The 24,789-nt window shown below is 45.5% G+C and overlaps 1 protein-coding gene across 3 annotated transcripts in view; it reads right to left on the bottom strand.

Annotated features, from left to right (window-relative positions):
* LOC144687286 (uncharacterized) overlaps positions 1-24,789 on the bottom strand; it is a 59,935-nt gene that overhangs the window by 28,408 nt on the left and 6,738 nt on the right. The window contains exons 2-6 of one of the 3 annotated variants that reach the window (XM_078553156.1): positions 15,225-15,287; positions 14,350-14,445; positions 12,546-12,822; positions 11,429-11,488; positions 8,762-8,821 (exon numbers count right to left, since the gene is read on the bottom strand). In XM_078553156.1, the coding sequence (XP_078409282.1) occupies positions 8,762-8,821; positions 11,429-11,488; positions 12,546-12,822; positions 14,350-14,445; positions 15,225-15,272 (541 nt within the window). In that variant the 5' untranslated portion in view covers positions 15,273-15,287. Of the gene's footprint in view, positions 1-8,761; positions 8,822-11,294; positions 11,489-12,545; positions 12,823-14,349; positions 14,446-15,224; positions 15,288-24,789 lie in introns of those variants that run through there. The other 2 variants (XM_078553159.1, XM_078553158.1) reach the window with 2 other exon arrangements.

A 24,789-nucleotide genomic window follows, 5' to 3' on the forward strand; every position in this document is an offset into this window, starting at 1 on the left:
CCCACGCCAGACTGCTGCTCAGTACTGTAGTATCAGCTGTCTGTACTTCTAACATTCGCTAGGATGAGGCAGCACCACAGAATGTTATTAATGATGTTTGATATTAATATCCTGCTTAAAGATTTGATTTCATTTTAGAATGCCTGCAGCCACTCTCCATAAGTGAACTCAATGGGTTCTGGCAGTGGGTGTGCAAGACAGTGTGGTCATAGGCATGGTGGAGGGTGTGGGCGTAGGCTTGGCTCAGTGGGTGTCCATAAGTGTGGTGGTTGCCGTGGTTTTGCATTAAACTGTAAATCGCTGCAACTCAGACACTTTAAAAAATTACAGCAACTTCACACAATGTAAGATCCCATTAATGTGTTAGTTCACTCCTCCGATAGCGCAGCGCTCCCTCAGCGCTGGCCCTCTGACAGTGCAGCGTTCCCTCAGCGCTGGCCCTCCGACACTGCAGCGTTCCCTCAGCGCTGGCCCTCCGACACTGCAGCGCTCCCTCAGCGCTGGCCCTCCGACACTGCAGCGCTCCCTCAGCGCTGGCCCTCCGACACTGCAGCGCTCTTTCAATACTGGCCCCCTGACAGTGCAGCCCTCCCTCAGCGCTGGCCATCCACCAGTGCAGTCCTCCCTCAGCGCTGGCCCTCCGACGCTACAGCGCTCCCTCGGCGCTGGCCCTCCGACGCTACAGCACTCCCTCGGCGCTGGCCCTCCGACGCTACAGCGCTCCCTCGGCGCTCGTCCTCCAACACTACAGCGCTCCCTCGGCGCTGGCCCTCCGACTCTACAGTACTTCCTCAGAACTGGCCCTCCGACAGTGCTGCGCTCCCTCAGCGCTGGCCCTCCGACACTGCAGCGCTCCCTCAGCGCTGGCCCTCCGACAGTGCTGCGCTCCCTCAGTGCTGGCCCTCCGACACTACAGCGCTCCCTTAGCGCTGGCCCTCCGACACTACAGCGCTCCCTTAGCGCTGGCCCTCTGATACCATAGCGCTCCCTCAGTACTGGCCCTTTGTCAGTGCAACGCTCCCTCAATACATGCCCCCTGACCAGCAGCACTCCCTCAGTACTCGCTCTCCACCAGTGCAGCCCTCCCTCAGTTCTGACCCTCCAACAGTGCAGCCCTCCGAGAGTGCAGCACTCCCTCAGTACTGGCCCTCCAACAGTGCAATGCTCCCTCAGTACTGGCCCTCCGACAGTGCAGCGCTCCCTCAGTCCTGGCCCTCCAACACTTAGCAACGCTTCCTCACTGTCCATCCAACAGTGCAGCATCCTTCAGTAATATTGTGGGAGTGTCAGCCCAGATCATGGGCTTCTGACTTTCAGGTGTCACCAATGTTTAAAGATGGAGAAAGGGATAGACCGGGTAATTACAGGCCAGTCAGTCTAATTTTGGCGGTGGCAAAATTATTAGAACATTGTAATCATAATTTAGAAAGGCACTGCTTAATCAAGGGCAATCAACATGGATTATTAAGGGAAGGTCTTGCCTGACTAAATTGAATCTTTTGAGGTGGTAATAAGGAGGGTTGATGAGGCTAGAGCATTTGATGTGGTCTACGTGGATTTTAACAATTAAGCTTTTGGCAAGGTCGCACATGGCAGATGGGTCAATAATATAAGGGCCCATGGGATCCAAGTGACATGTTGGATGCAAAATTGGTTCAGTAGCAGGAAGGAAAGGGTAATGTTAGATGGGTACTTTTGTGACTGGAAGACCATTTCTAGTGAGTTCCACAGGGCTCTGTACTGGATCCCTTGCTTTTCGTGATATATGTCAATGATTTAGACTTAAATGTAGGGGGCATGATTAAGAAATTTGCACATGATTCAAAAATTCATCATGTGGTTGACAGGGAGAAAGGAAGCTGTAGCCTGCTGGATGATATCAATGGACAGATATTTAAAGGGATATTTCTGAATACACAGAATACATACATTCCAATGAGAAAGAGAAGTTCTAAAGGGAGGGCTCACCATCCGTGGTTAACTAAAAAAGTTAAAGGCAGTATCAAACTTAAAGAAAAAGCAGAAAATGACACAAAGACTAGTGGCAGGTCAGAAGATTGGAAAGAATATAAAGAATAGCAGAGAATGACAAAAAGGTTAATAAGGAGGGAAAAATTAAAGTATGAGGGAAAGTTAGCCAGTAATATAAAGATGGATAGCAAGAGTTTCTATTGTAAAAAACATATCTTTTTATTTTTGTTGGACTGTGGATTAAAATTACAATGGCTGCAGTTTGAAAGACATGCATACTGGAACAGTGTGAGGGATATGTACGATGTTGCTGTCCTGGAACAGAGTGTGCCATGAAAGACAGGATGGTGCTGAGGAGGAGTCCGGTTTAACGGGAAACTGCCTGGCAACAACATTTTAATTGGCTCCTAACCAGGTAACCAGGGTTTGTGTGAGAGTAGTGCAGCAGAGAAAAGCTCCTAGTCTGAAAAGAGAAAAGATCTAAAACCTCTTTCTCCTGTGTGTGTAATATTCCAGTAATTCTACAACAATAGCTTGCTGTTTTTTTCCCCTCATCTCTATAACCTGTTCTCTCTCTCTGAAAGACCTCTGTCAAGAGGAAAAAGGGAAAATCACCATTAGAGACATTGAAAAGCAAGTGCTCAACCAGTAAACTAAAGACTGAAAGTGCTGGAAAGACCACCTCATGTCATCAACAAAGAACTGAAAGGAATTTGGAAGACATCAATCAAAATCAATCCATCGAATCCTGTACTCCGGAATTGGTGCTATTGAACTGTTTTATCCCACCCTTAAAATCCATGTTTTTGTGTGCCTTATGTGTCTTGTATGTGTGTATATAGGGATTTGAGGAGTAGAGTTTAGGTTATAGAGTTAAAAATTAGCAGTACATATTTCTTTCTTTTGCCACTGGTTAAAGACAATTTGTTCAATAAAGTTATTTACTTATTAAGTTTACAAACCTGGTGCTCGTATTCTGTTAACCTAAATTAAACAATTAGGTGTTTTGGTCAAACTTTTCACATTTGTCATAGCTCAGGGAGCAGTGGGGCTTGATATTGCAGTGCACTAGTGAGTCTACAGATATATACACTATAGATATTTAAATAAGTTAACAAAATGAGCATTAGCCTTATAGACTGTGCATCTGGGGAATTGATAATGGAAAGTAGAGAGATGACGGATGAATTAAACAGGTATTTTGCTCGAGTCTTCACTATAGAGGACATAAGTAACATCCCGGAAATAGCTGTAAATCAGGAAACGGAAGGGAGGAAGGAACTCGGGAAAATTACAATCACCAGGGAAGTGGTATTGAGCAAATTGTTGGGGCTGCAGGCTGACAAATCCCCAGGTCAGAATGGACTTCACCCTAAGGTCTTGAAAGAAGTGACACATGAGGGAGTTGATGCATTGGTTTTAATTTTCCAAAACTTCCTAGGTTCGGGGAGGGTTCCATTAGGTTGGAAAATAGCAAATAAAACTCCTTTATTCAAAAAGGAAGGGAGACAGAAAGCGGGAAACTATAGGCCAGTTAGCCTAACATCTGTCATAAGGAAAATGTTGAAAGCTATTATTAAAGATGTTATGGCAGGGCACTTAGAAAAATTCAAGGCAATCAGGCAGATTCAACATGATTTTATAAAAGGGAAATCATGTTTAACCAATTTATTGGAGTTTTTTGAAGGAGTCATATGCGCTGTGGATAAAAGGGAACCAGTGGATGTATGGTACTTAGATTTCCAGATGCATTTGATAAAGTGCCACATCAAAGGTTATTGCAGAAAATAAAAGCTCTTGGTGTAGGGGGTAACATATTGGCATGGATAGAAGATTGGCTAGCTAACAGGAAGCAGAGAGTTGGCATAAATGGGTCTTTTTCTGGTTGGCAGGATGAGACGAGTGGTGTACCACAGGGATCAGTGCTGGGGCCTCAATTTTTTACAATTTGTATAAATTACTTGGATGAAGGGACCGAAGGAATGGTTGCTAAATTTGCTGATGGCACAAAGATAGATAGGAAAGTAAATTGTGAAGAGGACGTAAGGAGGCTACAAAGTGACATAGATAAAGTGAGTGAGCAAAGATCTGGCAATGTAGTATAATGAGGGCAAATGTGAAATTGTTCATTTTGGCAGGAAGAATAAAAAACATTATCTAAATGACAAGAGATTGCAGAGCTCTGAGATTCAGAGGGATCTGGGTATCCTAGTGCATGAACCACAAAAGGTTAATATGCAGGTACAGCAGGTAATTAGGAAAGCTAATAGAATGTTATCATTTATTGTGAGGGGAATTGATTACAAAAGTAGAGAGGTTACGCTTCAGTCAATGCTACAGGGCATTGGTGAGATCACATCTGGGGTATTGTGTACAGTACTGGTGTCCTTGTTTAAAGAAAGATGTAAATGCGTTAGAAGCAGTTCAGAGAAGGTTTACTAGACTAATACCAAGAATGGTCTTATGAGGAAAGGCTGGACAGGTTGGGCTTGTATCCACTGGAATTTAGAAGGGTAAGAGGTGACTTAATTGAAACCTTTAAGATCCTGAGGGGTCTTGACAGCGTGGATGTGGAGTGGATGTTTCCTTTTGTGGGAGAATCTAGAACTAGGGGTCACTGTTTAAAAATAAGGGGTTGCTCATTTGAGACAGAGATGAGAAATTTTTTCTCTCTCAGAGGGTTGAGTGTCTTTGGAACTTCCTCAAAAGGTGGTGGAAGCAGAGTCTTTGAATAGTTTTAAGGCAGAACTAGATAGATTCTTGATTAACAAGGGGGTGAAAGGCTATCAGGAGTAGGCAGGAATGTGGGGTTGAGGTTACATTCAGATCAGCCATCTTATTGAATGGTGGAGCAAGTTCAAGGGGCCGAGTGGCCCCTCGTATGTTTGTATGACCAGTCAGGTGGACAGGAAAGTGGAATTAGATCTGGAGATTGTGAGGTAATGTATTTGGGGAGGTCAAACAATGCAAGGGAATACACAATAAATGAGAAATGTAGAGGTACCAAGGAACCCTGAAGTGCATGTTCACAGGTCCCTGGAGGTAGCAGGACAGGTAGATAAGGCGGTTGAAAAGTTAAATGGAATACTTTCCTTTATTAGCTGAGGCATAGAATAAAAGAGTAGGGAGATTACACTAGGGCTCTATAAAACACTAGTCAGCTACTGTACTGCATATAGTTCTGGTCACCACATTACAGGAAATTATGATCACACTAGAGAGGGTACAGAGGAGATTTATGAGGATGTTGCCAGAACTGGAGAATTTTAGCTAAGAGGAAAGATTGGATAGTCTGGGGTTGTTTTCTTTGGAACAAAGGAGGCTGAAGGGAAATTTTACTGAGGTGTGAAAAAATTATGAGGGGTTTAGATAGAGTAAATAGGAGGGACCTATTTCTCATAGCCGAGAGGTCAATCCCGGGAGCATAGATTTAAACAATTGGTAGGTGGTTTAAGAGGCGAGTTGAGGAGAATTTTCTTTTGCCCAGAAGGTAGTGGGTACTCTGCCTGAAAGGGCGTAAAGGCAGAAAGCCTCATCATATCTAAAAAGTACTTTGATATGTACTTGTAGTGTCATAATGAATGAACCAAGAACTGGAATGTGGGATTAAACTGGATAGAAATTTTTTGGCTAGCATTGATACGATGGGCCAAATGGGTTCCTTCTGTGTCATAAATTTCTATGATTCTCCACCACCTAATAAGTCACAGCTGGCACTACTCACTCAGTGCTCTTCGTGGCATCAATGAAAAGGCTGCGGGGAGGTGGGCTGCTGAATAATTGGCTCCAGACCTGAATGTTTATGGCGGACAACTGGTTTAGCCATTCACCCCCCACTCCCCGATCTGGCTAGACCTCAAAGCTCTCGCGGATCCTGCACTCATCTGTTAAAACCATTTACTGTTCCAGAATCATCCTGGAATGCAAAGATAACCTCTGGATTCTTCACTGCAAACTGTCTTGTTAAGCCCCACCCCTCCATCCTCACCTCAAACAACAAGTGAGAGCAGTTTGTGGACTTCCTTGTCACTAAGATTGAAGCCACCTGATCAGCTGCCTCTGTGGTGTCCTTCCCTTCCACTAACCCACTGGGTCAAACTTCATCTAAAGTACTTCTGCCCTAGCCCTGAACTCACAACTTTTGCCAGTTTCTCTCTTATTTCCCCTCATGCCCTCTCTGAGCTTATCTTGACCATGAGACCACACTTGCTGGGCTCCATGTTAGCTGATATTGTTAACGATTCTCTCAGGTTCTGTCCCTCCTCTCTCCTTCAAATCTGCTGTCATCCCCATCTTCCCAAAAAGCCAAACCTTTACTTTTCCAACTTTTCAAATTATGGCCCAATCTACAACTTCCATTTCCTCTCCAAACTTTTTGTACATGCTGCCATCTCCAAATCTACGCTCATCTTTCCTGGACTCCATGGTTGAATCCCTCCAATCAGATTTTCGCCTCCACCACAGTACCAAAAAGGCTCTTATGAAAGTCACAAATGACATCCTGTGTGATTGTGACAAAGGTAAACTATCCCTCCTTGTCCTTTTTGACCTGTCTGCAGCTTTGACACGGTTGACCCCAGCATCCTCTTCCAATGCCTCTCCACTGTTGTCCAGTTGGGTGGGTCTGCTCTCACCTGGTTCCATTCTTATCTAATTATAACCAGAGATCATTTGCAATGGCTTTTCTTCTCACCACCCCTGTGTTCTCTGAACTACATTGGCTCCCAGTCGAACAATGCTTCAATTCTAAAATTCTCATCCTTGTTTTCAAATCCCTCCATGGCCTTACCCATCCCTTACACTAAAGGTGCTAAGTAAATATAATTTACTGTTGTTGCGATGCCATCAATCCGAGACACCTAAAAGAAAACCCTTCTCGGATGAATGTTCAGGCTTTTCATTCAGTAGAAGTGGACCCTTGGCATCATGGAGTTTTTCTTTATACATTAATCCATTCTCAGGAGGCTTCTGAGCAAAGCCAGAATTTAACGCCCGCCTCTAATAGACCTCAAGTAAGGAGCTTGCCGGACACATTTGTGGTCAGTTATTAGTCAACCGCATTGGTCGGGGTCTGCAGTAGTGTTGTACCTGCCCTGGAAGCGTTTGATGGGGCAGTGTAGTGGGAGATTTACTCTGTATCTAACCCCATGACCTACTTGCCTTGGGGGTGTTTGATGAGACAGTGTAAAGGGAGTTTTACTATGTAGCTAACCCATGTCGTTCCTGCCCTGGAAAATTTTATATTTGATATAAAATGCAAAACTTCCTTTTAACCCTGTTTAAATAAAGCTTCAGTAAACATTTTTGTTCCTTGAATTATTTATATTATGTGGATTAAGTTGCAACAAGTATAACAGCAGGTGAGGGAGTGAGTATTTATACCTTCTGCCATCTCAATCCAGGCGACCGAATCCCTGCAGCATTCCTGGCATTGTGACCATAGGATGCCAGTGGTCCCATACCCAGAGAACAGGCCACTGGCGCCACCTACTGCCAGGGCATAATGGTGCAGTAGTTTGTTGCACAGCCAGGATTGTCAATGGGCATGTGAATAGCTGAGTACAGGAGGGACAATGAAGTGCTCCTTCTCATATTGTCATGAAGTTCTTTAATGTGAAATCCATTTTAATCTGTTCTTAGGATATGGGCATCACCGGCAAGGCCAGCATTTATTGCCCACACCGAATTGCCCTTAAGAAGGTGGTAGTGAACCACATTCTTGAATCACTGCAGCCCATGCAGTTAAGGTACACCCACATTGCTGTTATGTAAGGGGTTCCAGGATTTTGACCCAGCAATGATGAATGAACGGTGATATAGTTCCATGTCAGGATGGTGTACTCCATTAAATTGAGGTTGTTTTTGCACTTTACACTGAGAATGCAGTTAGGTAAAAGAACCACAGAAGTTTGGCACACAGAAAGAGGCTATTCAGCCCACATGTCTGTACCAAATCTTTGCTACAGCAATCACAAACTAACTCTACCGTTCCACTCACCCTATAGCCTTGTTTAGATCACAAACTAATTCCACTGTTTCACTCTCTCCCCATAGTTCTTAACAATCTTCTGCACTTTTCCCATAACCCTCTACCTTCCTCAATTTCATATATTTATCAAATGCTCCTTTAAAAGATACAATGGTCTCTGTTTCAACCACTCCTTGTGATAAATCATTGTGTTCTAACAGCCTGTTTCAGAAAATACATTTCTCCTAACCTTACTCTTATAATGATACTACACCCATGAATCTCCTCATAGAACAAACAGTCATTCTCTATTCACTCTGTTAAAACTCTTTGTAGTTTTTAAAATCTCCATTAAATCTCCTCTGAGCCTCTGTACCCCAATGTGGGAACAGTCTCAGTATCTGCAACCTCTCCTCATAACTCTAGTTTCCCATTCCTGAAACCATCCTGGTGAAACTGTCTGCTTTCTATGATTATATTGTCTTTAATATAAATGGGGTCCCAGAGCAATACACAGTTTCTAACTGTGGGCTAACTGGTAGTTTGTACATCCCACAGTACATTTACATCTCCCCTATTGTAGACTCTATCAATCTCAATCGATAGTCAGCACAAGTCCAATTTTAGAGTGTGCCCTCATAACACAGATTCATAATACAAATGCTGCTCATCACGTCACTGCCCCCCACCAAAGTCCTGGGTACTGGAATATTTCTTGTTGTTCTCTGCACCACCTCCAAAACATCAGCATGCTCCTGAGAATATTGTAATTGAACATTCCCATCAGTGACTCAGGATTGCTGTAATGGGCTAAAGACTCACCACTTATATCACGGACGATTGCTTGCTGACGCAAGACCTTCACATCCGGGGGGCCTTTCTCTGAAAAACATGAAAGTTAAACACCTGTTACTGCAGCTGCACAGGAAGTAACCAAAAGCAGGATCGTTTTATTTTGCAGCAGATGCATTAACTGTTGAGGATGGGAGTCAGCAACATGAGGGGATGAGGGGAGAGACTAAGCACCTTCAGGTGAGGGGGAGGGAGAGTCAGCACTGTCAGGAGAGAGACAGTGAATGAGAGAGAGAGAGAGAGAGTGAATGAGAGAGAATGAGAATGAGAGAGAGAGAATGAGAACGAGAATGAGAGAGAGAGAGTGAATGAGAGAGAGAGAGAGTGAATGAGAGAGAATGAGAATGAGAGAGAGAGAATGAGAACGAGAATGAGAGAGAGAGAGTGAATGAGAGAGAGAGTGAATGAGAGAGAGAGTGAATGAGAGAGAGAGAATGAGAGAGAGAGTGAAAGAGAGAGAGAGAATGAGAATGAGAGAGAGAGAATGAGAGAGAGCGAGAGTGAATGAGAGCAAGAGTGAGTGACAGAGAGAGAGAGTGAGGGAGAGAGTGAGGGAGAGAGTGAGGGAGAGAGTGAGGGAGAGAGTGAGGGAGAGAGTGAGGGAGAGAGTGAGGGAGAGAGTGAGGGAGAGAGTGAGGGAGAGAGTGAGGGATGAGAGAGAGAGTGAAAGAGAGTGAGAGAGAGAGTGAGAGAGAGTGAGAGTGAGAGAAAGCGAGGGTGAAAGTGAGAGTGAGAGAGAGTGACAGTGAGAGTGAGAAAGAGAGAGAGTGAAAGAGAGTGAAAGAGAGTGAAAGAGAGTGAGAGAGTGAGAGTGAGAGAGAGTGAGTGAGAGTGAGAGAAGGAGAGGGTGAAAGTGAGATTGAGAGAGAGTGAAAGTGAGAGTGAGAGTGAGAAAGAGAGAGAGGGAGAGAGAGAGAGTGAGAGACAGAGAGAGAGAGAGAGTGAGTCAGCGCCTTCAGGGGAATGGGGTGAGAGAGTCAGCACCTTCAGGGGAGGGGGGTGAGTCAGCACCTTCAGGGGAGGGGGGACAGTCAGCACCTTCAGGGGAGGGGGGAGAGTCAGCACCTTCAGGGGAGGGGGGAGAGTCAGCACCTTCAGGGGAGGGGGGAGAGTCAGCACCTTCAGGGGAGGGGGGAGAGTCAGCACCTTCAGGGGAGGGGGGAGAGAGAGTCAGCACCTTCAGGGGAGGGGGGAGAGAGAGTCAGCACCTTCAGGGGAGGGGGGAAGAGAGAGTCAGCACCTTCAGGGGAGGGGGGAGAGAGAGTCAGCACCTTCAGGGGAGGGGGGAGAGAGAGTCAGCACCTTCAGGGGAGGGGGGAGAGAGAGTCAGCACCTTCAGGGGAGGGGGGAGAGAGAGTCAGCACCTTCAGGGGAGGGGGAGAGAGAGTCAGCACCTTCAGGGGAGGGGGGAGAGAGAGTCAGCACCTTCAGGGGAGGGGGGAGAGAGAGTCAGCGCCTTCAGGGGAGGGGGGAGAGAGAGTCAGCGCCTTCAGGGGAGGGGGGAGAGTCAGCACCTTCAGGGGAGGGGGGAGAGAGAGTCAGCACCTTCAGGGGAGGGGGGAGAGTCAGTGCCTTCAGGGGAGGGGGGAGAGTCAGCACCTTCAGGGGAGGGGGGAGAGTCAGCGCCTTCAGGGGAGGGGGGAGAGTCAGTGCCTTCAGGGGAGGGGGGAGAGTCAGTGCCTTCAGGGGAGGGGGGAGAGTCAGCACCTTCAGGGGAGGGGGGAGAGAGACTCAGCACCTTCAGGGGAGGGGGGAGAGAGAGTCAGCACCTTCAGGGGAGGGGGGGGAGAGAGAGTCAGCACCTTCAGGGGAGGGGGGAGAGAGAGTCAGCACCTTCAGGGGAGGGGGGGGAGAGAGAGTCAGCACCTTCAGGGGAGGGGGGAGAGAGAGTCAGCACCTTCAGGGGAGGGGGGAGAGAGAGTCAGCACCTTCAGGGGAGGGGGGAGAGTCAGTGCCTTCAGGGGAGGGGGGAGAGAGACTCAGCACCTTCAGGGGAGGGGGGAGAGAGAGTCAGCACCTTCAGGGGAGGGGGGGGAGAGAGAGTCAGCACCTTCAGGGGAGGGGGGAGAGAGAGTCAGCACCTTCAGGGGAGGGGGGAGAGAGAGTCAGCACCTTCAGGGGAGGGGGGAGAGAGAGTCAGCACCTTCAGGGGAGGGGGGAGAGAGAGTCAGCACCTTCAGGGGAGGGGGGAGAGAGAGTCAGCACCTTCAGGGGAGGGGGGAGAGAGAGTCAGCACCTTCAGGGGAGGGGGGAGAGAGAGTCAGCACCTTCAGGGGAGGGGGGAGAGAGAGTCAGCACCTTCAGGGGAGGGGGGAGAGAGAGTCAGCACCTTCAGGGGAGGGGGGAGAGTCAGCACCTTCAGGGGAGGCGGGAGAGTCAGCGCCTTCAGGGGAATGGGGAGAGAGAGTCAGCACCTTCAGGGAGGCGGGGAGAGTCAGCACCTTCAGGGGAGAGAGAGAGAGAGTCAGCACCTTCAGGGGAGAGAGAGAGAGAGACTCAGTACCTTCAGGGGAGAGAGAGAGAGAGTATCAGCACCTTCGGGAGGGGGCGGAGAGTCAGCAACTTCAGGGGAGGAGGGTAAATGAGGAATGGTATGGTCACAGTAACTTCAGGACGATGATTTTGGGAGTGAGTTACCGCTCATGTCTCTGATCATGGCTTGTTTACGCAGAATCTTCGATTCCTGAAGTCTTTTCTCTGCAACAGAAAAACATGGAAAATTTAAATTTATAAGGGCTTATCAGTTAATATTTAAATGAGAGCTGTCACATAAGAACTTGAGAAATAGGAACAGGAGTCGGCCATCCAGCCCATTGAGCTGCTCCGCCATTCAACAAGATCATGGCTGATCTGCTGCCTCAACTCCACTTTCTCGCACTATCTCCATATCCTTTGATTCCCTTGGTGCCCAAAAATCAACTAATCTCAGTCTTGAATATACTGATCAACTGAGCATCCTCAGCCCTCTAGGTACAGAATTCTCACAGTCTCTCAAAGATACAATAAAACTTTTAGCATCCAGCAAGCGCAGGTGGTGCTGGTTAATCAACAATGCTAGTTAAGATAGTTTAATTTACCAATGGAATATAGTGCAATGCTTATAGCATGAACTAATATACAAGTACTCAGGAAGTAAAGAACAGTATGTTTTTTACTTCTAATCTTCAACAGTACATTAAAACATAAACCATAGTATAAAATAATACAGCAGACAGGTACAGGTTCTGGATAACTTTGTAATTGCTTCTGGTTGGTAAAGTGACAATTCGTATTAAAGGAACATCAGAAATTCTGGTTAGTAGAGAATTCCAGTTGCTAGAATGCCGGATAATAAGGTTTACTGTATATCACAAGTTGAACCAAATGTCAGTGGAAAACAGTTTGACCCATTGAACAGCCCCCCTGCCCCCTTGCCCTCCAGTTCTCCTGTGCCCATTCCATCTGCGACCCCAGTCTCCCTACTCCCTGCCCCAGGCCCCAGGATCCCAGTCCCCCTGCTCCCTGGTCCCCAGCCCCCAATCCCACTGCCCCTCATCCTACTACCCCTTCTCCCCACCCCCCCCTTTCCTCTATCCCCTGCCCCTGTTCCCCTGCCCCCTTGTCCCCAGTATTCCTGCTCCGAGTCCCCTGTACCCTGTCCCCTTGCCCCTTATCCTCTGTTCCACAGTTTCCAGTCCCCCTGCCCCCAGTCGCTCTTATCCACTATCTCCCTGTCTCCAGTCCCCCTGCCCACAGTCCTCTTTATCCCCTGCACCTTTGCGTAGAGTAGGTCTTCGGCGTTTCTTGTTCGGTCCATCCTCCATGTCGGTGTCAGGCGAAGCCATTTCTTTGCCATCTGGAGTTTCCTCACCATCCCTTCTCTGTCCTTCTGTGTTCTCTACCTTCACTGCAGTGAGAAGCTCCTGGTTGCTCTTACTCTGCAGGTCCTCCATCTTCACCTTTGTTTTTTTACGTTCAGTCCTGATTTCCAAGTATTTTCCAAGTGATTCTCTGCTTTTCAATGTCAGATCAGCACATTCAGTCTGAGTGTCCTGCAGAGAAAGCATCTGGTGGTGAATTTACCATCGCCCTACTCCCATGGGCAAGGCCCATCAGCTTCACAAGGCAGTAACCAGAAAGCCACAGGAGTGGAAGCAGGAAACAATGTTAAAAGGCTATTCAGCCCATCAAATCTGCTTCTCTCACAGTGACTGCACACTCTGCCCTCTCTTAGACACCAGCCCAGCAATTTAATCGCCCAAGGGAATGTTGTGGCTAAATACTCACTGAATGCAAGGGAGGGGGGGGCGACAGGGAGGAGGGGGAGGGTGAGGGTAAGGGAGGGGCACACGAGGGAGTGAGGGGGTGCGCGAGGGAGGGAGGGGGGGCACAAGGGAGGGAGGGAGGCACGAGGGAGAGCGGATGAGCGAGCGGGAGGGAAGGCGAGCAGGAGATAGGGAGTGCACGAGGGAGGAGTGTGCCGGGAGGGTGAGGGCAAGGGTGAGAGGGAGGGCGCGGGAGAGGGGAGGGGGAGCAGGAGAGGGGACGGGGAGGCGGAGGGAGAGGGGGAGAGGGAAGGCATGAAGGAGGGAGGGGGAAAGAGGGAGACCGCGAAGGAGAGAGAGCGGGGGGGGGGGGGGTGCAAGGAAGGGACAGCAGGAGGGAGATAGAATGCGAGGGAGGAGAGTGCGGTGTCTGTTCACCTGTTTAAGGGGGTAATTTTGGTGTAAGAGCTGTGGAAAGCCCAGTTGACTGGTGTAAACAGCATGGCTTCCTTGTGGTTCCCGTGTCCCTCACACTGGAAGTATAGCATTCAAGTGGGAAACCATCTTTTGCCATCCCCTTCCCTTACCACTCGACACGGGTCTTTCCAAAGACTTCTCCAGTCCAATCCATACGAGTACAGAGAAGAAAAGTGGAGCCAGCAATGAAAATGGGGTAAACCCACTCCTATTCCAAACCCACACTGACCCTGCTTCCTACCACGCTCATTCCATACAATCTAATCCCAATGGATATTCATGCTTGTTGATTCCTAACCAAATGTATTCTCCCTTGTTGCCTTGACAGATATCACAAACTCAACAGATTTTTTCGTTCATGATAAGTGAGCATTGTTGGTATGGCCAGCATTTATTGCCTAATCCTAATTACCCTTGACAAGGCAGGGATGATCAAGCTTCTTGAATAGTGGCTTGTTAGGCCATTGCACAGGTTAATTAAGAGTTACCCAAATATGTCCTGTCACCGAGTCTGGTCAACTGACATCAGGTCCTATAACTCTGATTCACATGTATGCTTGTCATCCTCTGATGGATCAGTGACTCACTGCCCCTTGTGGTTACTGAGTCACATTGGGCTCTTGTGGTATGTGTTGAGTTTGATCAGCTGAGAGGGCAGACCCATATGGTGGGAATCTCCCATCAGGGGCTTGTTGTGGATCACTGACCTATGACGGAGAGAGAGCGCTGACCTGAGGTTCAGCGGTGAGGCATCCTCGCAAACTTGCCTGGCTTTGAACGGGTTAAAATCGGGCCCATAGTGCATGCATGAACCGGGGGAGAAGATGAAGTTTGTACCTGCCAGACATTGTCCGAGAGGAGCTGTGTGTGGGTCAGCAGATACTGCAGTGTCTCCAGCTTCTGTTCCAGGAGCTGCTCACGCTGTAAGGCTTCCTGCAACAGAGGACAAATCATCTTTACCTACCTGCTGCTGAAAGGGATTCTGTGCAGATGCAGTCATGGTCCCATCGTAACCCTAGCAACACAAGTTCACTGTCACAGGGCCCATGGTAACCCTAGCAACAGATATTGGCTGTCATCAGCCCATGGAGGAGGTTCAAGACTAAACTCACTCCTGTGAGTTCATACAAACTCACTGCTTCTCCCAGTGAACCACCAGTGAAAAACAGGAGACATGGAGAGAAGCGAATCCCAATATAAAGATTTCTCCTGTTGAATCACGGCAGTGGCTACACGCGAGGCACCACTGTTCTTGCCGCCTTGTTCAAGAAAGCACAGATGCAGTGGAGTGGTAGCATTGCCCTAACGATGAAAGAGAATCAACAACCTTCTCTGCCCTGGTCAGTAATCAGCATCTGACCCACTGCCCCACCCAGTCCCCCACTCGGGAGACAGTCAGGTTGAAGAGGTGAAAGGACAGGGCCACGAAGTTTTGGGTTCAGTGTGGCAGAGCCCCAATCAGAGGATTGCGGGCCAACAACCAAACAATACCAGTCACTTCAGGACCAGTCAACTATCATCACTAAACGTCTGTGTCCTGTGCAAATGCCAAATCCCAAAATGATAGCATTTCTGGTGTTGATGGTGAACTGAGACAATCAGTAGAAAAAAAATAACCAAAACATGACTGCAGCAGCGAAACATATTCACTCCATTTGGTGCAGTCCCTTCCAGTAGCACTGGAAAGTGTTGAAAATTAATGTGCTGCTCACCTGAAGATACTCCGCTAGTTGGTTCAGCTCCTGCGAGAACGGATTCATGCAGTCAACGGAATGCTGAGGAGACACAAGGGAGAATCAACAGAGCATGTAACCAACATCTAGGCGTGAGTTACAGGCGGGAATCCAACATCTGGGAGTGAGTTACAGGCGGGAATCCAACATCTGGGAGTGATTTACAGGTGGGATTCCAACATCTGGGCGTGAGTTACAGGCGGGAATCCAACATCTGGGAGTGAGTTACAGGCGGGAATCCAACATCTGGGAGTGAGTTACAGGCGGGAATCCAACATCTGGGAGTGAGTTACAGGCAGGAATCCAACATCTTGGAGTGAGTTACAGACGGGAACACAACATCTGGGAGTGAGTTACAGACGGGAAGTGATGTCTGAGAATGAGTTACAACAATAATTTATATTTATATAGCATCTTTAATCTAATAAAACATCCCAAGGCACTTCACAGGAGCATTATAAAACAAAGTATGATACTGAGCCACATAAGGAAATATTGGGTCAGATGATCAAAAGCTTGTTCAAAGAGGTGACTTTTAAGCAGTGTCTTAAAGAAGGAAAGTGAGGTGTAGAGGCAGGGAGGTGTAGAGAGGGTATTCCAGAGATTGGGACCTAGTCAACTAAAGCACAGGCACCGGTGGTGGAGTGATTAAAATTGGGGATGTTCAAGAGGCCAGAATTAGATGAATGGAGATATCTTGAAGGGTTGTGGGGCTGGAGGAGGTTACAGGGATAGGGAGGGATGAGGCCATGAAGGGATTTGAAATTAAGGATTAAGGATTAAGTTTTTGCTTTACCAGGAGCCAATGTAGGTCAGCAAGCACAGGGGTGGTAGGGATGGGACTTGGTGTGTGTTATGACACAGGCAGCAGGGTTTTGGATGACTTCAAGTTTACAGAGGGTAGAATATGGGAGACATTGAATCTAGAGGTAACAAAGGCATCAATGAGAGTTTCAGAAGCAGATGAGCAGAAACAGGGGTGAAGTCGGTCAATGTAATGGAGGTAGAAATAGGCAGTTTTAGTGATGACACAAATATGAGGTTAAAAGCTCATCTCAGGGTCAAATGTGGCACCAAAGTTGAGAACAGGCTGGTTTGGTCTCAGACAGCTGCCAGAGAGAGGGATGGAGCCAGTAGCTAGGGAACAGAGTTTGGACTGGGGATCAAAAACAATGACTTCAGTCTTCCCAATATTTAATTGGAGGAAATTTCTGCTCATCCAGTACTGGAAGTCGGACAAGTACTCTGACAATTAGCAATAGTGGAGTCGTCAAAAGAGACAGTGGTGAGGTAGAGCTGGGTATCGTCAGTATACATGTTAAAACTAACATTATGCTTTCAAACGATGTCGCCAGGAGGCAGCACGTAGATAAAAAATGGGGGGAACCAAGAATAGCTTCTTGGGGGACACCAGAGGTAAAGGTGCAGGAGCAGGAAGAGAAACCATTAATAGTGATTCTCTGGCTACAGTGAAATAGATAAGAATGGAACTAGGTGAGAGCAATCCCACCCAGCTGGACGACAGTGTTGGGGGAGAATGATGTGGTCAATCATATCAAAGGCTGCAGACAGGTCAAGGATGAAAAAGGAAAATTTGCCTTTCTCACAGTCATATAGGATGTCATTAGTGACTTTAGTAACATTATTTACAAACAGAAAGTGATGTCTGGGAGTGAGTTACAGGCAGGAATCATATATCATATACAGGAACAGGCCATTTGATCCAACTGATCTATGCTATTGTATATATATTCCATACGCACCTCCTCCCACCCTACTTCATCTCATTGGCATATCTTTCTTTGCCTTTCTTCCTCATTTGTCGAGTTTCCCCGATGTGATCATGAGATCCAGATTCTAACCACTCTAGGTAAAGTAGTTTCTTCCAAATTCCCTTTTAAATTTATTGGTGACAATTCTATGTTTCAGGCTCCTCATTTTGGTCTTCCCTCACAATTAGAGCCATCTCTAGGTTTTGATAGGGTAAACGTTTCATAATCTTAAAGACCTCTTGTTGGAATTCCTCCACCTCACCCACCCTCCTCCACACCCCACCATCGCCCATCACCCCCCGCCCCCCCCACTCCCCAGCATTCTCTTTTCTTTAAGGGAAGTATAACGCAGAAATGAAGGAAAGATTATACTTTACTCCTCAGCAGAGGATGGTGGGGATTAATCACAACTCAGACAAACATTCCTACATTGTATGAAGTGAAAGATACCAACATGAGTCCAGTCAACCCAACCTGTTTAGCGGCATTAAATGGATGTCACTACAGAGCTGGCACTACAATCACTAACTTTAAACTTCCATTTCAGTTTAACTCACGGTTGAACACTTCCATAGAGTTGGAGGAAGAGGAGACAGAGAGGAACAGAAAGAACTAAATCATTGCTTTTTCAATAAAAAGGAACCACGAGCAGCAGTCATCTTTTACTCACATACGTACGAGTCTGGTGAAGGAAGCCAGACTATTCCCAGTGTAAACAGAAACTCCAAGAGTTCTTGGAGTAGTGTTAAACCAAAGTAGTGTGTTTCTGCAGTGGGAAAACTAGTGGCCCTAATTCACAGGATTAAATGCATCTCTTCTACAGACCTACAGAATTATGATGTTATATATTTAGGTAGCAACATGTTGTATGGTGAACTCACAAATGGACTTATTTCTTTCAAATCCTTTATCAAAACAATGAAGCTTCCTTTTGTCTGAGTTGGATCAAAAATAGACAAGGGCCTAGCATCACAAATTGGACTTTCACAATATATCCATAAACTGCTACATTGTATAATCTGGTACGACCTTACATTACCAGCTGTCTATCTTTTTTCAATGCATTTCAAGGTACAGTGCTAAAAAGAGCAGATAAGGCAAAACAATGTCTGAGAATGAGTTACAAACAGGAATCTATGTCTGGGAGTAAGTTTCAGATCATAGAATCAGAAATTTACAGCATTTACAGCCCATTGTATCCACGCCAGCCAGCAAGCAGCATCCAGCCTAATCCCACTTTCCAGTGCATATCCAAGTACTTTTTAAAATGTTATGAGGGTTTCTGCCTCTATCACCCTTTCAGGAAGAGCGTTCCTGATCCCCACCACCCTCTGGGTAAAAAGCTTTCCCCTCGAATCCCCTCTAAATGCCTTACATCTTACCTTAAATCTGTGCCCTCCTGGTTATGGACCCCTCAGCCAAGGGCATTATGGCCCTCCTATCCACTCTCTCTAGACCCCTCATAATTTTATACACTTCAGTTAGGTTTTACCCCTCAGCCTCCTTTGTTCCAAAAAAAGCAACCCTAGTCTATCCAATCTTTCCACATAACTAAAATTTTCCTGTCCAGGTAATATCCTCGCAAATCTCCTCTGTACCCTCTCTGGTGCAATTGCACCTTTCCTATAGTGTCATGACCAGAACTGTACGCAATACTCCAGCTGTGACCTAACTAGTATTTTATACAGTTCCAGCATAATCTCCCAGCTCTTATATTCTGTGCCTCAATTAATAATGGCAAGTATCCCATATGCTTTCTTAATGACCTTATCTACATGTCAAGCTACCTTGAGGGATCCTTGGACATGTGCTCCAAGATCCCTCTGTTCTTCTACACTTCCCAGCATCCAACCATATATTTTGTATGCCGCTGCCTTGTTAGCCTTCCCCAAATGCAATACCTCACAGTTCTCCAGATTGAATGCCATTTGTCATGTTTCTGCCAACCTGACCAGTCTATTGTTATTTCCCTGCAAAATGTCTGGGAGTGACTTACAGACAGTGAGTAACATAGTGTTTGAACTCTTGTGTGAAGTTAAGGAAACCAAGAGGATTGACATCACCATCTGATGTTGGAGAGGGAAGAATCTGACAGGAGGAGATGAGGATTTTTTTTTATGACCTGGAATGCATTGACCGAAAGGATGGTGGAAGCAAATTCAACAGTAATTTCCGAAAGAGAATTGGTAAACATTTGAGAAGAAGAAATTTGTAGGGCTGGGGGGAAAGAGTAGCGGGACTAATTAGATTGGTCTTTCAATGGGCCAGCATAGGTATGATGGGCCAAATAGCCTTCTTCTGTGCTGTATCATTCCATGATTAATTTCTTTACTGTTTGTGGAAACTTGCTGATCACACATTGGCTGCCACATTTGCCTACAAAACAACAGGGATTGCCTTTTAACAAGTAATTTATTGACTGTGAAGAACTTTGTAGTGTTCTCAGATTGTGGGAGACGCTGTATAATGTAAGTTTCGGTCCTCGTCCAGTCTTTGCACTGAGCAAATCCTCAACCATTATGATTTTAACCTACCCTTGAACTCAAATCCTTTCTTAACGGCTGACAATTTGACAGGCAGTGTCTGAAGTCATGCGTCCAGTTTAGCAACTGGTCACCTAAGGAAAAATAGACTGCAGTTACTCAGGGTATTATCAGATCTCTCAGCAACATCTCAAAAGGAGGTGTCTGAAAACGCAGTACCATTTTGCACACAGCACACTAAGATGATTGGCCAGTTGATCTATTTGGTGCAACAGGGTTTCTCCATAGAGTTTTCACTCCCATTCCCACTTTTTTTTCTAAAATATGTTGCTGCACACCTCCACAGTTCCTCATAGACCAGCACTGGATTACATTTGCACAATGCCATGCAGCCCCACAAATTGTGAATATTGTCCCAAAGGCCATGCAATTCCAGAAATTAGGAATGTTGTTTTGTAGTTTTGTACACATTGCAGTTTATATAGGATGGAAGGCCAACAAGGTCGGCAGTGAAACAGTCAGGTTGGAGCTGACAAGGACATTTATACAAACAGGAGGGCCATTCAATCCTTTGTGCCTGCTCAGCCATTCAATGAGATTTTGGTTGATCTATAGACATCTGCCTGTCTTGGCTCCTTATCCTTTTATAACCTTGTCTAGCAAAAATCTATCCATCTCAAATTTAAAAGGTAAAGATGTGACTAAGCAGTGTTGCGTAGATTGAATTAACCTCTTAGTGATAGACAAAATGTGAGGTCTAGCGCTCTCCCCATGATCAAATATAATGCCAAGATAGAAAATGGTGCGGCTAGGTCTTGGAGAATAGTTGGACAGTTATCAATGGCAAGGGGGCAGATTTTGTGGCAAGGTCCATGGACTTTAAGGATTTGAGCAAAGAGAGTTCAGAAAAGATGGACAAAGAGCTAGATGCAATTACAAGACTGAGGACCTCAAAGAGGAAAGGCAAAATCATAGAATCCTGCAGCACAGGCGGTGAACCTTCAAGCCATCCTGACAGAGCTAACCAATTAGATCCCTGCTCTTTCCCCACAGCCCTGCATATTTTTTCCTTTCTAAGTACTTATCCAATTCCCTTTTGAAAGTTATTCTAGATCTGATTCCACCACCTTTTCAGGTAGTGCTTTCCAGATCTTAACAACTTGCCGAGTAAATAAAATTCTCATCGCCCCACTGGTCAATTAGATCAATTCTAATTGAGGCGTTTAATTGTAGCTCAGTCTTTTATCAGGATGACCAATCACCTAAATCTGTGTCCTCTGGTTACCAGCCCTCCTGCCACTGAAAACAGTTTCTCCTTATTTATTCTATCAAAAACCCTCCATGATTTTGAACACCACTATTAAATCTTCCCTTAACCATCACTGCTGAGAGAATATTCTCAGCTTCTCCAGTCTCCATAGCTGAAATTCTTCAGCCCTGGTTAGAGATCGGATGCTTGGGGGGTAGATTGGGGGCAACGGTTTGAAGGGGAGAGAAGGCCAATAGGAAATTTCAATGTCACTTAGCATGGGGGCCAAGGAAGAGGGTTCAAAACATGAAGTGAAACATTTTGACAAGTTGAGCTTGGAGATGCAAAGTGGAGAAACAGATCCTGGTCTCCATGGGTGAAAGACTAAGGGGGAAGTCAGGGGCTAGGAGTGATTGGAAGGGTAAGAGGCAGCTGCATAAACTGTCATGATCTTGAAGATGAAGAAGTTGATGTGCTGCTCATATTTGATGTCTGGTGAGGGTGGAGGGGGCAGCAAGGCTGGACTGAAGGAGATGGTGTTCAGTGTCTACCGGGGTGCTGTCTGTTCCGTACTGAGATTCTAACCCTCGGGGTTCAGTGCCTGGGGTACTGTCGTTTATGTACTGCGATTCAATACCCCAGGGTCAGTGTCTGGGAGGTATTGTCTGATACATACTGTGATTCCGAAGCTGGGGTTCCCTCATTAGAGAGGCACAGTTGGACTGAAGTCACAAGGAAGTTGTGAGCCACTGTTGGGAGAAATGGAATCAAATTAGTGGAAATTAGGAATGAAAGCAGAACCCAGGAACTGAAACGCGTGCTATTTGTGTTCACGTGTATTTGTGTGTGTATGAGTGTATATATGTCTGTGCATACATGAAAGAACATAGGAATAGGAGCTGGAGTTGGCCATTGGGCTCCCCCTGGCTGCTCCAACATTTAATATAACCATGGCTGATTCTCCTCCCAACTCCACTTTCCTTCCCGAACTCCACATCTCATGATTTCCTTAGAGTCCAAATCTCTATCTATCTCACCCTTGAATATATCAAACAACTGAGCATTCACAGTCCGGGGGTGCAGAATCCGAAAGATTGACAACCCGCTCAGTGAAGAAATTTCTCATCTCAGTCTTAAATAGCCATCCGCTTATTCTGAGACTGTGCCCCCTAGTTCTAGACTCTCCAGCCAGCGGAAACAGCCTCTCAGCATCTACCCTGTCAAGTTCTCTCAGAATTTAAGTGCTTCAATGAGATCACCTCATATTATTCTAAACTTCAGAGGCTATAGACCCATTCTACTCAATCTCTACTAATAGAACAATCTTCCTATCACAGGAATCAATCTAGTGAACATTCATCGCGCCACCTCTAAAGCAAGTATATCCTTCCTTAGGTACGGAGACCAAAACTGTACACAGTGCACCAAGTGTGGTCTTACCAAAGCCCTGTAAAATTGTAGCAAGACTTGTTACTCTTGCACTCCAAGCAGTTTGCTATAAATGCCAGCATACCACTTGCCTTCGTAATTGTTTGCTGTGTGCCTGCTTGTTAACCTCCAATGTTTCTTGTGCAAGGACACCCAAATTTCTCTGAACACCAACATTACTAGTTTCTCATCATTTAAAAAATGTTTTTTTTCTATTCTTCCTACAAAGGTGGTACCTACCTCAATTTTCCTCAAATTATACTCCATCTTCCCACTCACTTAACCTGTCTATATCTCTTTGCAGCCTCTATGCATCTTCCTTGCAGCTTCATATTGTCAGTAAACTTGGATACATTACACTTCATCCAAGTCATTAATATAGATTGTAAATAGCTGAGGCCCAGCACTGATCCTTGCGGGAAAGGGGATACAAAGCAAAAGGATATGGCAGCATTGCAGGGCAGCTATTTTGGTAATGATACCCAGAGTGTGACAGGAAGGAACAGAGTGTACAAACATGAAAAAACAGCAGTAAATGGGGTCAAAGGGGGAAAAAATTATAAAAAGGCAAAGTTAATGGCCCTTTACTTAAATGCACGTAGTATTCGGAACAAAATAAATTAATTAATGGCACAAATAGAGGTTAATGGGTATGATCCTATAGCCATTACGGAGACGGGGTTACAAGGAGATCAAAGCTGGGAACTAAATATTCAGGGGCATGTAACTTTTTGAAAGGACAAGCAGGAAGGAAAGGGTGGTGGGATAGTTTTGTTAGTATGAGTTGGAATAAGTATGGAAGCAAGAAAGGATCTTGGATCAGAAGATGTAGAATCCATATGGGCAGCGGTAAGAAATAACAAGGGGAAGAGAACACTTTTGGGAGTAGTCTATATGCCCCCTGACAGTAGCTATACTGTAGAACAGAGAATAAATCAGGAGATAATGAAGGCATGTAAAAAAGGCAGTACATTAATCATGGGTGACTTTAATCTTCACGTAGATTGGGAAAATCAAATTGGCAGAGGTAGATACGAGCAAGAATTCACTGAGTGTATTTGGGACTGTTTCCTAGAACAATATGTTGTGAATCCTACTAGGGATCAGGCTATTTTGGATTTGGTAATGTGTAATGAGGCAGGTTTAATAAATGTTCTCAGAGTAAAGGATCCTAGGAAACAGTGGTCATAATATTGTAGAATTTAGCATTCAGTTTGAGAGTGAGAAACTTGGGTCAGAAACAAATGTGCTAAACTTAAATAAGGGTGATTACAATGGAATGAGGGCGGAGTTGGACTGGCAAAGCAGTTTAGCAGAAAAGACGGTTGATGAACAATGGCAGACGTTTGAGAAAATAGTTCATGACTTTCAACAAAGATATATCCTAGTGAAAAAGAAAGATTCATGGAAGGGGATAAACCAACCATGGTTAACCAAGAAAGTTAAGGACAGTATCAAATTGAAAGAAAAAACATACAATGTGGCAAAGTTTAGTTGTAAGCCAAAGGTTTGGGAGAGTTTTATAAACCAATAAAAGATGACCAAAAAAATAAAGAGGGAGAAAATAAACTTTGAGGATAAACTAGCAAGTAATATAAAAATGGACAGGAAGAGCTTCTTTAAATATATAAAATGGAAGAGAGAGGCCAAAGTGAACATAGGCCCCTTAGAGAATGATGCTGGGAAATAATAATGGGGAACCAGGAAATGGCAGAGGAGTTTAATAAATATTTTGCTTCAGTCTTCATGGTAGAAGATACTAATAACATTCCAAAAATACTAAGTAATCAAGGGGTAAAAGTGGGGGAAGAAATAAATACAATAACTATCACTAGAGAAAAAGTACAAAGGAAAATAATGGAGCTAAAAGTTGATAGGTCCCCTGAACCTGATGGGTTGCATCCGAGGAATATTAAGGGAAGTAGCTATAGAGATAGTGAATGCACTGGTAGTAATATTTCAAGAATCCTTAGATTCTGGAAAAGTCCCAGAGGATTGGAGAACGGCCAATGTAACACCCTTATTCAAAAAGGAAGGGAGACAAAAAACAGGTAACTATAGGCCAATTAACTTAACATCTGTCATTGGGAAAATGTTGGAGTCTATTGTAAAGGATGTAACAGCAGAGCATTTAGAAATGCAAAATATAATCAAGCAGAGTCAGCATGGCTTCATGAAGGGGAAATCATGCCTAACAAATTTATTTGAATTCTTTGAGGAGGTAACAAGCAGGATAGATAAATGGGAACCAGTAGATGTAATATATTTGGATTTCCAAAAGGCGTTCGATAAAGTACCGCACATAAGGTTACTTAATAAGATAAGAGCCCATGGTGTTGGAGGTAGTATATTAGCATGGATAGAGGATTGGCTAACTAATAGAAGACAGAGTTGGGATAAGGGGGGCATTTTATGGATGGCAACCTGTAACTAGTAGAGTGCCACCGGGATCAGTGCTGGGGCCTCAGTTATTTACTATATATTAATGGCTTAGATGAGGGAAGTGAATATACTATCACCAGGTTTGCAGATGACACAAAAATAAGTGGGAAGGCAAGTGGTGAGGTTGACACAAGGAGCCTACAGAGGAATATAGACAACTTAAGTGAGTG

Source organism: Cetorhinus maximus, chromosome 12, assembly GCF_964194155.1.
Source record: "Cetorhinus maximus chromosome 12, sCetMax3.hap1.1, whole genome shotgun sequence".
Taxonomy (NCBI): Eukaryota; Metazoa; Chordata; class Chondrichthyes; order Lamniformes; family Cetorhinidae; genus Cetorhinus; species Cetorhinus maximus.